Below are 13,341 nucleotides of genomic sequence, written 5' to 3'. Positions count from 1 at the left end.
TCGCATTAGTATGCAGAGCTGCCACATTATGAATTTATATTCATTTCTCACCTAAGATTATTATATTATTATTTTCTCACCTAAAATAAGAAAATATACTAATTGAATGGAAAGGGTTTTTTTTTTCTGAAATTTTGTATGATACTGTTAAAATTAGTATGTGCAACTTTCTATAATATGAACCATAATAGGACTTTATCATCAAAATATGCCTCTTACTGAGTACTACAGTGATAATTAATGTTTTTGTATCTAGTTCTAGAGGTTGGCAACCTTGAATGTTGAGAAAGCAGTCAGTAATCATCATAACCTCTCCTCTAATCATTGTCTCTGTTCATTTCGTTTTCTCTGATTACCCTCAATATTCATTCACTTCTTCCTCTTTCTATTTTTCCTTCTATATTCTCCTCTTTCTCGTCCTGCCTGTCCATTCCTCTCCCCTTCCATTCTCTTCTATTTCTTTCCCTTCTCCTTCATGTTTGTTTCTTCATGATTTTTTTTTTTATCTTCTCATCATTTTACTACTCACTACTTCTACTTTTGCTTATTCAGTCTCTGAGATATTAAGTCAGAATAATGTCTCTGTCTGTCATTCTGTTTGTATGTTTGTATGTTTATATCTATGTACCTGTCCATTTTATCTATGTACCTATCTATGTATCTATGCCTATCTACACTGTATCTTATCTATCTATCTATCTATCCAGCCATCTATCTGTCTATCTGTCTATCAATCTATTTATCTATGTATTATCTATCTATCTATCTATCTATCTATCTATCTATCTATCTATCTATCTAGATCTATATATCTATGCCTATCTACACTGTATCTATCTATCTATCTATCCAGCCATCTATCTATCAATCTATTTACTCTATCTTTCTATCTATCTATCTGTCTATCTATCTATCTATCTATCTAGCTATCTATCTATCTATCTATCTATCTATCTATCTATGTAGATCTACATTTTTTTGTATCTATCTATCCATCTATACTATCTGTCTGTCTATCTTTGAATCTTGCTGTATTGCTCACACCATAGCAGTGCATTATGTGTTCAGATTTTAAAGCACTGTTGAGGAAACACATGGTCTACCTCATCATGGAAGTTCCCAGAAAAGAGCTCCTCAGAGGAGTAACATGTCAAGGGTGGTGATTCATGGATTATAATCAGAGTTTTCTGAGAAACGTGTGACCAAGTAAACCAAAGTGCTTGATACATATGTGACAAAGTGAATATAATGAGCACTGAAAGCACTCAAACATTTTACCACAAGGGATATGTGAAGTCACTTGTGTGATTGAATGTAACCAGCCCACACAAAATGTGGCAGGGGTCAGGGATGCATAAATAATGTACTTTACAGTCCAGAGATTAACAGTGCTTCACTGGAACCTGAAGAAATAGGCCTCTTCTTTTTCTGTTTTTTTTTTTGTTGTTGTTTTGTTTTGTGTTGTGTTGTGTTGTTTTTATTATGTGTGAATGGGGTTTGCACCAGGATCTAAAAACTGATAAAGTCTTGTGTGTGAATGGACCCACTCGTGCTCATCTCAAGTCCATCCATCACCTGCCAGAAATCAATTATCAGAATGACAGAGCAGAAAACAACAACAGCAACAACAACAAACAAACAAAACAATTCAAAATCAGGGGAGTGGTAAACGGATGGCATTCCTAGCCTAGTTTCCAGACCCCTCGTTGTTATTTCCCATCTGTTTTCTTACTCCAAAAGACACTGTTTTAGCATTGTGTTGGCTGTGCTGTATTTCAGAAATTGTCTAAGTTTGCTGTTTGAGCTGTATGATGACAACAAACTGTGTGAAAAAGCACTCCAGCATACAAAAGTCTTCAAAATTATACTATCACTATCAGTACATCTGTGCACAAAGAAGTGTTACCATGCTGCAATGTACATGTATGTATAGGAAACCTGCAGCTCAGACTTTTGAACCAGAAACAACGTTAATTGGTGCCTTTAAGCTACAGTGTATTAAGTAGCTCCATCTTCCCGACATCCTGCATCTTAGTACATGCCGGATGGAGCAGTCTCCCCTCCCCCTCCCCCTCCCCCTCCCCCTCCCCCTCCCCCATGAGAATCACTTTCATTGAAAACCATGGCAAGGGGGCTGCAAAGCTTAGAAAATTTGGCAAAGTCAGACATACTGCAGGAGCACAATGAGTCTGAATGTCAGAAAAATCAACAATAATGACGCAAGGGAATAGTCATGTGACTATGATTTTGCACATTCATTATTCCTTATTTTTTATATTAATGCAACTAACATCTCTGTCTGCCCCCCCCCCCAAGAAAAAAGATACAATAGAACTTGTGTTTTCTTTCATAATTTTTGTTGCTCTAAATAAATGCATCAAATGGGAGAAAGTCACTACCCTGTATAAGATTAGCATATAAAATAAAGTCATATTCTATTAAAGCAAATTAGTTCTTTATGAATACAAGAAACCTCATATTTTGGGTTTTATTCTTGATTTTTGCACAAAAGGGTTGTTTTCAACAGCTTAAAACTGTACTATACAGATGTAGGTGACATACTGCAGGTCAAATGGCAATTACCTGCTCTTTGTGTGAATGTTATGCTAAAATTTATGTGTCACAAATATGCTGCAGAAGTAATTTTATTATAGGTATACCTACATGTACGTGCTTTCAGTTCATATGAGCTATGTATTGTGGTGTAATTTCATTTTAAACTCCAGACTGTATTTTAAAGTGTAAACACTGACGTACATTATATGCAAACAGATGCGTCTACTAGAAACAGGCACACAGGGGCCTACTTACTGTGCTATATCTGGGACATTTCATTCTTTTTGTGTAATGGAAAAAAATCCGCAAAGGCAAACAAACTCCCACCCCAAAATAAAAAAAGTACATGAAAAAAGACACTATTCACAGGAGGACTGAGAGGGTTCTTTGTACAAAAAGAATGGACTATTCACTCTTCTCCCCTTTTCTGCTGTCAATGCACCAGTTGTGAGAGAAATTTTCTTTTTCATATTTTTGGCTTTTAGAAGTACATGTACATACAGTTTTGGCATATAGCCTAACCTGCTAGTAACCTTCAATGCATTGTAAGAACTAGCTGTATCGTTACAATCTTTAGCAATGAAGCAAGTTGTGTACAATGTACGTATTTGAGAGGTACAGCTGTAGGCCTAAATAGGGGTACCCGGTACTAGTATTTGTGCAGGACAGTGCGTGTTTGTGGACAAAGATGTTCTATGACATGTCCTGATTAGCAGGAATCTTTTACTGTACACCAGGGCCCCATTTCATAAAAGATGTTGGGATAGCAATTTCTAGAATGGCAACATTCCATAGCAACAGCCAATCAGGAAGCTGAATTCTAATTAAGATGACACTGCATTTCAGCAAAGAGTTAGTTTTCTTGCATTGTTTGTTTGTTTTTATTGCTGTTGTTGTTGTGTGTTTATTTGTTTGTTTGGTTTGCTTGTTTGATGAAATGGGGCCCAGGTTGTAATGATTTAAAACATAGATATTGAGTATGTCTCACATCCAGCTGCTGTGACAGATACGGGGAATATAAACATACACCAGCAAAGGACAACATTAAATGACGTTTTACTTCATACATGTACACATACTGTGACACACTCTGTGTGTTTGTCCTTGTGGGGACCTCTCTAAGGGCAGAATATGACATTGAGCTCGACACATGTGTCTGTTAATGAACAAACTTTCACATATTATCAGATGGGGTCCTCAGTATGTTGTCAAGGAGAAAACAAACAAACAACACCACAATGATTCTATGCTTTTTTTTTCATCACATTAAAGGGTAATTGGAATATTTCTGCATGTTGTGTATGTTCCATACTATACAGATAATAGGGTTATTTGTGCAAGTGGTATTAGTACGATTATACACCTAGTAATATCGCAGTATTTAAGTACATGTACAAAATTCGTATTTATGATTTTATTATTATAATGATTAAGTCAAGTGTTGCACCATTTCACGAATGTTCTTGCTTTCCTCTAACATCAGTCAGAGGTGATCCTAGTTGGTTCATCATGAGGTGAATGATGATATCTCTTCTTCAAGAATGATACATGCATGTATGAATTGTGGTAGAGAAATATTGAGATCAGTCATATCTCTTTCTCTCCCCTTTGTCTTCCAGGAAACTCTACAAAAACTACCTACCCAAGAAAAAGGAGGAAGAAGAATATAAGTGAGTAGCAACAAATTGGAGTATCAGACTTAGCTGAGAAATTGTAATAAACTTATATCTTTGCAACTTATTGACAAATTGCCCTTCATTGACGTAAATAAGCACTGAATTGATCGGTGTTTTAGTAGTAGCCATGATAAAAAATCATATGCATATATACATACTCGACCATGATTTTTTATCATGGCTACTACTAAAACACTGATCAATTCAGTGCTTATTTACATCAATGTAAAGCAATTTGTCAATAAGTTGCAATGAAAACATCTTGACGGAAGAATTTCATGAATTTGAAAAACTTAATATCTGTTTCTTATTCAGGGCATTACAAAATATGTCTCTTCGAATTGGCCTATACTTTCTAAAGAGTCAGGTGCGTGTTACTTTCCCAAACGGTGAGGTTCAGTTGCCAGGGCAAGTTGGCTAGTAGCATCCTGATATATAGTTAGAGATAATTCTCTCTATGAAGGACTTTGCCAATGGAGTGAGCTCATAGATGGATCCAGCAGCATGGATCTTTCCTCTACCTATGAATGCAGGGAAAAGTAAATTTCATTTGAAGATTGAAAGACAAAATGTTTGTAACAATACTGCTATGTGAACGGTCTCTTTGTGTGACAAAAAGTGGTATACATTCACTTTGTGATTGTGGGGACGTGAGGAGAAAGAAGTAAAAATGTTTTTTTATTAGCATAGCAGAAAGAAGTGTACATTTTATTAGCATGAGTTTGAATATTATCAATGTTTGATCTGCTTATGAAATTGCTTGAATTTTCTATCACTTTTACCTGGTGCAAATAATTTTTCCATAGGGCCCCATATTTTTTTTTTTTTTCATTTAAGGACAGTAACGATAACAAGTTTGCACTCTAGGACAGCTAAATTCTTGCTGTTTTATCCTATTATACAGTGTAGTGTACAGTGCTCCGAATATTTCTGTTAAATTTGTCACATATGTGATACAATTTGTGAACTGTTTTCTTAATCAGATGTCTTTGTGCTTGCCGCATGGATAGTTGGTGCCAATGTATTTTCTTTTGCCTTTTTGATGTTTCTGCATCCCTCTCCCCCCGCCAAATCCCGACTAGGTACTCGTCGCTGAGCGCCTTCCGCCAGATTCTGCAGGAGATGAACAGCATAGCCAACCAGCACGAAATCGTGGGCGAGTCGCTCATCAACAACGTGATGAAGGAGGTGCAGGCTCTGATGCAGGAGCTGAGGGCGGAGCGCAAGAAGCACCTCCAGGACTTCAAGCAGGAGGACAGCAACCTGGAGAAATCCATCAAGAAACTGGAGAGTGTAAGGGCGCCCTCATGAGTTGATGAGTGGACAGGGGAATTGTAACAGTTTTTGTTAGAAGCCAGTCATTTGAATCATTTGCATAAAGGTTTTGCAGGGTGAACACCCAAGTGCAAGGCATGTGTGACCAAAAGAACACTTAAGAGAGGTCAACAGACTATGAAATTGCCCCTCAAGGTATGGAAAACTGGAATGGTAGTACAGCAAGCAGATCTCAAACATTAAAATTCTGATTCACATAATTAATGTTCATTTAGAATTGAAATGATAGAGCGTAGTCATTGTAGAATGAGATTTTCTTTTTTTAAGAATTTGGATGTGATATTCATGCTTGCTTTTCTTTGTACTGCTATCAATTGTAGTTGGTAGTAATGCTGTCAAAAATTGCTACTTCTGTCGTCTTCGTATGACATGCTTTACTTACCCCTGTGTGATCTTCAGCCCAGGACTGTACCTAGCCTGTGGTTATACCTAATTCTATCCTCTAGTGGGGATATTCTACTGATGACAGCATATATTGTGACTGTGGCACACCTAATACCATGCCACACCTTCTCCAGTACCCTAGCTGTGAGGAACAGTGTACTTCTGTAGCAAAAATGACCTGATGGCTGCTAATGAGAAGGCTCTGTGATGTGCCAAGTCCTGGCCAAATATCTCATGACTATGTGTAGATGTTTAGATACGACAAAGAAGAAGACCTAATTCTTTCTTCATGTGCAGTCTTTCATAGTCCTGTGCTATCTAGCTGTGAGACAGAAGCCAAAAAATATCATTGCTCTTCTCATTTACCATTTCCCAACTCTGTCCTTTGTGGTGTGTAGTAAATATAAGTCAATGTTTTCGTGAGACAACCATCTGCACAGCTGAAGTGGTACAAGTTTTTGAAATAGCCACAGGTGTATAGGAAGTCCCCTTCAATAACTCATTTGATACACAATGCCCTTCCATATTAAGTCCCATTATAAAGAACACGTTATAACAAAACTCCCGTAGCAACAAAGTAAAAATTCAGGTCCCAATATGATTATCTATATATCTTTATATATTTTATTTGGTCGGCTAAAATGAAACTTTTGTATAATAATTTAAAAAAAAGAACTGCCACGTGTAAAGCTCCCTTACCTTTATGTACATTTAAAATGTTTAATCTTGAGTTTGATTTATCAAACAGGCATGCTCCCAATTTTAGAGTTAAATGTAAATGTATATGCTCTTCTGTATTTTATATTCTAAATTTTGTTTTACTGTATTTGGCTGCAGTGAGGAATGTTAAAGTTCTATCAATTTCTTTTGATTGGGAATTCCTTTTGTTTTTAATTCAGAAAAATAATTTCATATACATTATGTATAGTTCATTTAATGTGCCATAGCTCAATGATTTTTTTTTTTTTTTTTTTTTGGGGGGGGGGAAGAGGGAGTGGGGGGGGGTGGTCTATGTGGTATTGTTTTAGTGTCTCAAAAGTTCTATCCTGAGTTTGAGGATAACATTCATACTGTGCCATTTCCATATGAATGTATGTTATGTTAATGTTATTGTCATTTTCATTTGGCTGAAGATATAATGATAATAATAATAATAATAATAATAACATATCTCAATACCTTGCAGACGAAGACGACATACAAGCACTCACATGAAGCCTGGGTTCAGGCCAAACTCCAGTTTGAGAGAGCAAACGATGACATGAACCAAACAAAGGCACAAGTTGAAAAGGTAAGTATTTCTTCTAATCTCTCCCTTTAAAAAATACATTTACAGGGAAATGTACCCAAACTGCATATGTAGACATAGTGAATGTGTAAATATTGGCAGATCACATCAGTGTAGTTGGAGGAAAATTTGACAATCTGTTCAAAAGTTATAAATTTGATTGAATTTAATTCAATTTGATTAGATCAATCTCTGGATATGTAGGCTACAAAAATTTGTAATCACAGAAGTGGAATGATGTAAGATATACAGAGAACTACACATATTCTCATTTTCCTAATGCAACATTTTTATTTTCGTGAAGATTAGTGGCTGGTTCTTTACCAGACTTTTGAGAAATCTGTAGAGGTTATCACAATCTGTACACATGACTCTCTTGGGGGGGGGGGGGGGGGGGGGGGGCTATGAAGCTGAGCCCAAATACCCAGTATGTTCTCTCTTTTTTTTTCTTCTTCTTTTTTTTTTTTTGGGGGGGGGGGGGGGGAATGCCCGGGGGGCTAGATTTTGCCCAAGCTTGGTAGGAGTCATATGATTTGAATAGGCAGGATGTTAACCCGTTGAGGACAAGTCCGGAGTATACTCGGGCCGGGGTCTATGGGAAATGTGTGTCGTAGCAAAATCAGTCCATCCTCAACGGATTAAATTTGTAAGTATTACCAAGTGAGCATCCAAAGGGTAACCACCTTCTTAATTACCATGACTCTTGTGCTGTTACTTACAGCCTTTTGAACCTGACACCGGAAGTTGCCTTTAAGATAGTGGACTGAGCTGCACTCATGTCAGTGGCGGATCCAGAGGGGGGCGCACCAGGCGCGCGCCCCCTCTTTATTTTTTGTTGAAACAAAAGAAATAAAAAGAAAAAAATGGGGGGCAAGTGTGCCCCCCTTTAATTTTGTAAAGGCGTCCGCCCTATATGGAATTCCTGGATCCGCCCCTGCCTGTGGACTCGTGAGGGAAAGAGAAGACCTCACGTAGTGCGAGTCAGACTAACTCTGACCACTACCGGGAAGTGAAAGTGATCCTTCCTGTGTGTTGCCTTGGAGCACATTGTACTCTGAGTGGCTAACATGCTTGGTAGTGGTTTCAATCCCACACGGTATAGTGAAAAGTCTGGTTAAAGGAACAAATCAAATTCCAACGGATGTCATGAATGCAGCTCATTTGCAGCATCAGTCATAGCCGTAGCCGTAGCTGATAGTGAACACAGTTTGTTTGGTTGGTGATGCTTACTTATAAATGTACTTTGCTCTCTTAACCTATTGACTCCCAAGCCATCTCATTCCATAGATATAGACACAGGGTGAGTTCTATGAAGGAAGTGAACACACAGGTGCAGCTTCCTGAAGTTGTGTCTGTCTTGCACGGGGAAAGGATGCAGGACCATGTTGATATCAGGCCTTAGCCCCAGATATAGGAAATTGTGTTACCACCTGTGCACGTATGCAAGAATGAGAAGGCTTCAATGACACTGAGAGGAAAGAATGGAAAATACGTTGAGACACTGTACACATCATTCCAGGGCCCTGTTTCATAAAGCTGTAATAGTAAAGTTACGCACAACTTTACGAACAACTTGGTAATAAGTATGGCAAGTCAGGTGGGTTTCCTAATCATTGTTAAATTCAATACCTAAAGTTGAAATTTGCAGATGATAATGATTATTCTTACATGTTAACACACGTTTCTAGTCGAAAGTGTACTTTTGCCCCATTGTGTAAATGATTGATATTGACATGCTTTGTTAGAACGTAAGGGGGGGGGGGGGAAATGGGCATACCTATTGGCATTTCATATTCCAGTCATTCGTAAAGTCTTGCGTAACTTTACGAACAGCTTTGTGAAACAGGGCGCAGGACATTTTTCCCTGTCAAAAGAGAGATATGTACAACTGTAATGTCAATTTCAAAAAAGAAATTGAAAGAATATCATGATCATGTCAAGACACAAATTTAGTATTTCATTCTAATTCATTTCTATCAGTCACATATACATACCACCTGATTAATTAGCTTTGATTTTTTTTTTCAAAGTACTATACTGTACCTTAGCCTTTGTGTGTTCAGTGGAAACAAAATGGCTTTTCCCTGTTTAAGCTGTCACAATGCTCCCTTTTGAACAGATTCTACAGTCAAACTGAATTCTGTACTGTTGCTCCAATCCTAAGTTCCACTGAGAACAATGTGGTAGATTACAGCTGACTTAACCTGACTTTGACACTGGTAATGGTATACCAGCCATAGATCCTGCTTGTAGCAAAACTCCATAAAGTCATCAATCAATTAACAAACCAGAGACCAGAACCTTATGAGTGATAGTAGCACTTTATTCTCCTAATGACAGACTTGATCAGACGCCACATCTATCATGTGTAATGGTTGCATCACTGCTATTTTCTAGATGCATCTATTCAGAAATTTGTGCGTAAAACTGATTAATTACTGAATGGAACGATTTATTCATGAAGTGATATTAATATAATTGATCTATCTGTTTCATTCATTCATTTCTAAATTTGTTTGTTCTTTCAGTCACTTATTTTCAATCCTATTTGTCTACGTATCTATCTAGATTTAATTGTATATAAATTACATGTGTACACATACCTAGTTATTTAATATATATTTTTCATTTCAAATGAATATTCACGAATGTTATGCATTCATTTATGCAATGAAATGTCCATTTACATGACCTTTCTGTCTTACAGTACCGGCAAACTATGAATGCCAAAAACCAACAGAAATGCGAGTGCAAGGATAACTACATTCTTCAACTTGATCACACGAACAAGGACCAGCGTGATTTCTACTACACTAAAATCCCACAAATATTCAACGTAAGTAACCCTTGCATTTTACTAATATATCTCAGATTCTTTCTCCTTTTTTTTTTTTTTTGGTACGTGTGTGTATGTGTTAGTGTGTATTCCTTGGGCCTTTTACAATTTTACTCTTATTATCAGTAATTAAAGTAGGGATTGTCTTGACAGCATTAAGATAGCAACAGAAATAGAATGTTAAATTGAGCAAAATTGCTTTCAAATGCATTTATTGATTCTATCTTTCATGTCATCACATTTTAGGGATAAAGAATTGGTATGTTTACATGTAGTGAAGATTGCAGCTTAATTTCCAATGTGTAGTCCCACATGTAATAATCCAAGAAGGCAGAATGTTGAAGTATATGAAGAGATATTTCTTTTCCTTCACATGTGGCAGAAAATTCAAGAGATGGACGAGAGACGGATTCAGCGGCTGGGCGAGTTCTACAAAGTCTTTGCGGAGGGTCATCGGCATGTCATTCCACTCATCAACAACTGTTTGGACACAATGACCGCTGAGGCAGAAAAAATAGACTCTGCAGCTGTAAGTATATTCTCTGCTGCCTTATAGTATCTCAATGGGAGACTTTCTCTTCCCTTGTCTATGTTTTGTCTAGATATTCTGTGACACTTTTCTAAGTCTTTACACTTGTGTCCCTCTTCCATTAGTGGGTCTGGAGTTAAATTATTTTACTGTACTGTGCAGGTAATGCTTATTGTTACCTTAGGGGAGGGAAAAAACAAAACAAGAAAGAACAGATTAGGTAGTAAGATTTCCAACAGACCAATATTCATTATAATTCATAATGAGGTAGCTGTGAAAGTGCTCTGTAGTTAATTTGAGTTCTTTATTTCATTGGAATTTATTGGGATGTGATCAATATTTAATTCCTGTTAGTCTTCTCCTAATCAGCTCTTGTATAATGACACAGCAAGATATGCAGACTCTGTTTAATACTGAGCACATTATAAAACATGTGCATGCAATTATATTCTTTTATGGTAAGTCACAGCTGTAATGATTAATGTCACCTTGAGGTCATTTTTGAATTGTTGATTAATCATGACTGTGTATGCTTGCTTCTCTATATCTGCTTTCAGACTATTTTAAAGTGACAGAAAAGTAATGCCTTACACATCATGGCATATTTTCAGGCATCAAAAACAAATCCTACACTCATGAATAGAGTCAGACAAAGGTATATCAACATCTATCAATAAGAGAGTTCAAAATTGTGTAAACAAAGGAGCTCCTCTTCTAAATGTGTCTCTTATACTCTTTAACATCTGATAACATATATCTTTTTCCATTGAAAAGGCAGTTCAAATTGAATTAGTGAGAAAAAGGAACTTCTCCTAAAACTCTTCACCTTTTATGCATATCCAGCATCTGATATCATGTATGAGAAGAGATCTGAAAGTTTCAGCTTTGCCTATTAAAATGGTTGATAAATGCTCAGGGAACTATGAATGTCCGGTATTTAATCCATTTATGTCATGTATCTAACACATCCTCCCCTTTCTTCCTCCTGATTAGCCAAGTTCTCCTGTGCCGTCTGTCAAGTGTCTATTCTTCGTTCAAGTCACCTTCTTTCATTTTCCTTTTATGTCAGTTCCTGTATCACGAAGTACACTGTGTGTGTACAAGTATCTCCTTCAGTATGTGTTAATACTTATTATAGTATCAACTCCCTGTAGCCAGACACAACTTGGTTGGATGGCGTGCTGACGGGTATTCACGGCCAAAATTTGAAGAAACGATTTTATTTCTTTTTTTTTCAGTGCGCATAAAAAAATTTCATAATTGAAGAGCTCATTTCTAAATACTATGTATCCATAGTTACACACAAGCTTATGTCAGGAGGTTTTGTTGTAATTTTCTCTTCACAAAGATTTTGGGTATGACACAGTAATATTCTCCAAATTTTGCATGGCTAGTCCACAGATTGATAACAAGTTGAGGGGGGAAATATATAATGAGAACTTGCTCTCAGCTGTCTTAGAAGTGAGTTAACATACATCTAGATACAAAGTGCTGAATTATCAGAGAAGAAAAATATTTCTCTTCTTAAATGCAGAAGCAAGGAAAAGAAAAAACCACCAAAGTGGTAGTACATGTATATCAGTATAGTGCTTAAATAGCTTGACTATGAATATAGTATTATTTATGGGTGTTTTCACTTTCTTTTCCATATCATGGGTTGTGTGAGATATCATGGCTATGTAAAGTCATTGGGAAAGACCCTTTCAGTGCTCAAAGGATGGAAAACACCCTGACATTGAATTTCTCTATCTTCCAGGCATGCAGGTGAAATTGAGTATACTACCTTATGACTGTTTATTCATGTACGTTTCTTGATTCTGTGTTTTGTTTTGATGACATGCCGGCCAACCTTTCCCTCATAGGATGCCAGGTTGACGATAGAAAGGTTCAAAACGGGGCATGCCCCGCCCGACGACATCCCCCAGGTCGACTACGACGACATGCAGCGCAAGGAGTCGGACATCGATACCCTCTCCGTTCACAGCCTAAAGGACCACGTCAACAACGGCACGGGATCCATGGCAATGCGCAAGCGCAAGAATAAAGGCACCATTTTTGGCATGTTTGGCAAAAAGGTACACATGCTAACCCCACTCGTACCCCAAGTCTCTTAATATCAAGATTCTCACCTACCCTTTTGTTGTTACTCTCTCCCTTTTCTATTACTCTCTCTATCTTTTCCTATCACCCTCTCCCTTTCTACCCCTCTTCCTCTCTACGTGCCCCGCCCTCCTAACAACCCAGGATTCCAAGAGGACTATTGATAAGTTCAAGTCGGGGTTGATTCCTCCCGACGACTTCCCATGCAAGATTTGGATGAGCCCAGCCCTAGTGAGCCCGAACCTGACACTGTGTCTCAGACCAGCGTAGGCAGCGCAAATGGGGTCGCCCCCGGCTTTAAGAAAGAAAAAAAGCGTGGTGGTATCTTTAATATCAGAAAGAAAGTAAGTACTTTTGAAGATATGTGTCGCAAAGAGAAAACGAAACAAAAAAGAGATCAGAATGACCGATCTAACACATGAAATGAAAGGAAATGCTTTCCTCCATATATATCTACTCAAAATGACATCTTCAGATCAGCTGCCTTTTAACAGAAAAGCAGTTATATGTTTTATTTTATTTGTGTTTTTTCTTTGTACTGGTGCTATGCAAGTCCATCCATTCATATGACACAGCTTCAAAAGTGCATTTTTCTTTGAGTTCCAATTTCGTTCAATATTCATGGGAGACCACGCAT

The 13,341-nt window shown here is 37.4% G+C and overlaps 1 protein-coding gene across 1 annotated transcript; it reads left to right on the top strand.

The window, feature by feature from the left end:
• Positions 1-4,156: 4,156 nt before the first annotated feature.
• On the top strand, positions 4,157-12,679 carry LOC139715069 (formin-binding protein 1-like; the record flags this gene model as incomplete). The annotated part of the gene is made up of 6 exons (XM_071626692.1): positions 4,157-4,226; positions 5,315-5,525; positions 7,138-7,242; positions 9,947-10,075; positions 10,458-10,604; positions 12,467-12,679. Coding segments are annotated over exons 2-6 (765 nt in total), but the record flags the coding sequence as incomplete, so codon positions are not given.
• Positions 12,680-13,341: the final 662 nt, after the last annotated feature.

This window comes from Diadema antillarum, unplaced genomic scaffold (assembly GCF_040938485.1).
Source record: "Diadema antillarum isolate AM-2024a unplaced genomic scaffold, OU_Dant_1.0 seq00002713_RagTag, whole genome shotgun sequence".
Taxonomy (NCBI): Eukaryota; Metazoa; Echinodermata; class Echinoidea; order Diadematoida; family Diadematidae; genus Diadema; species Diadema antillarum.
Note: the sequence above shows the minus strand (reverse complement) of the source record. Positions and strands in the feature narration are given on the sequence as shown.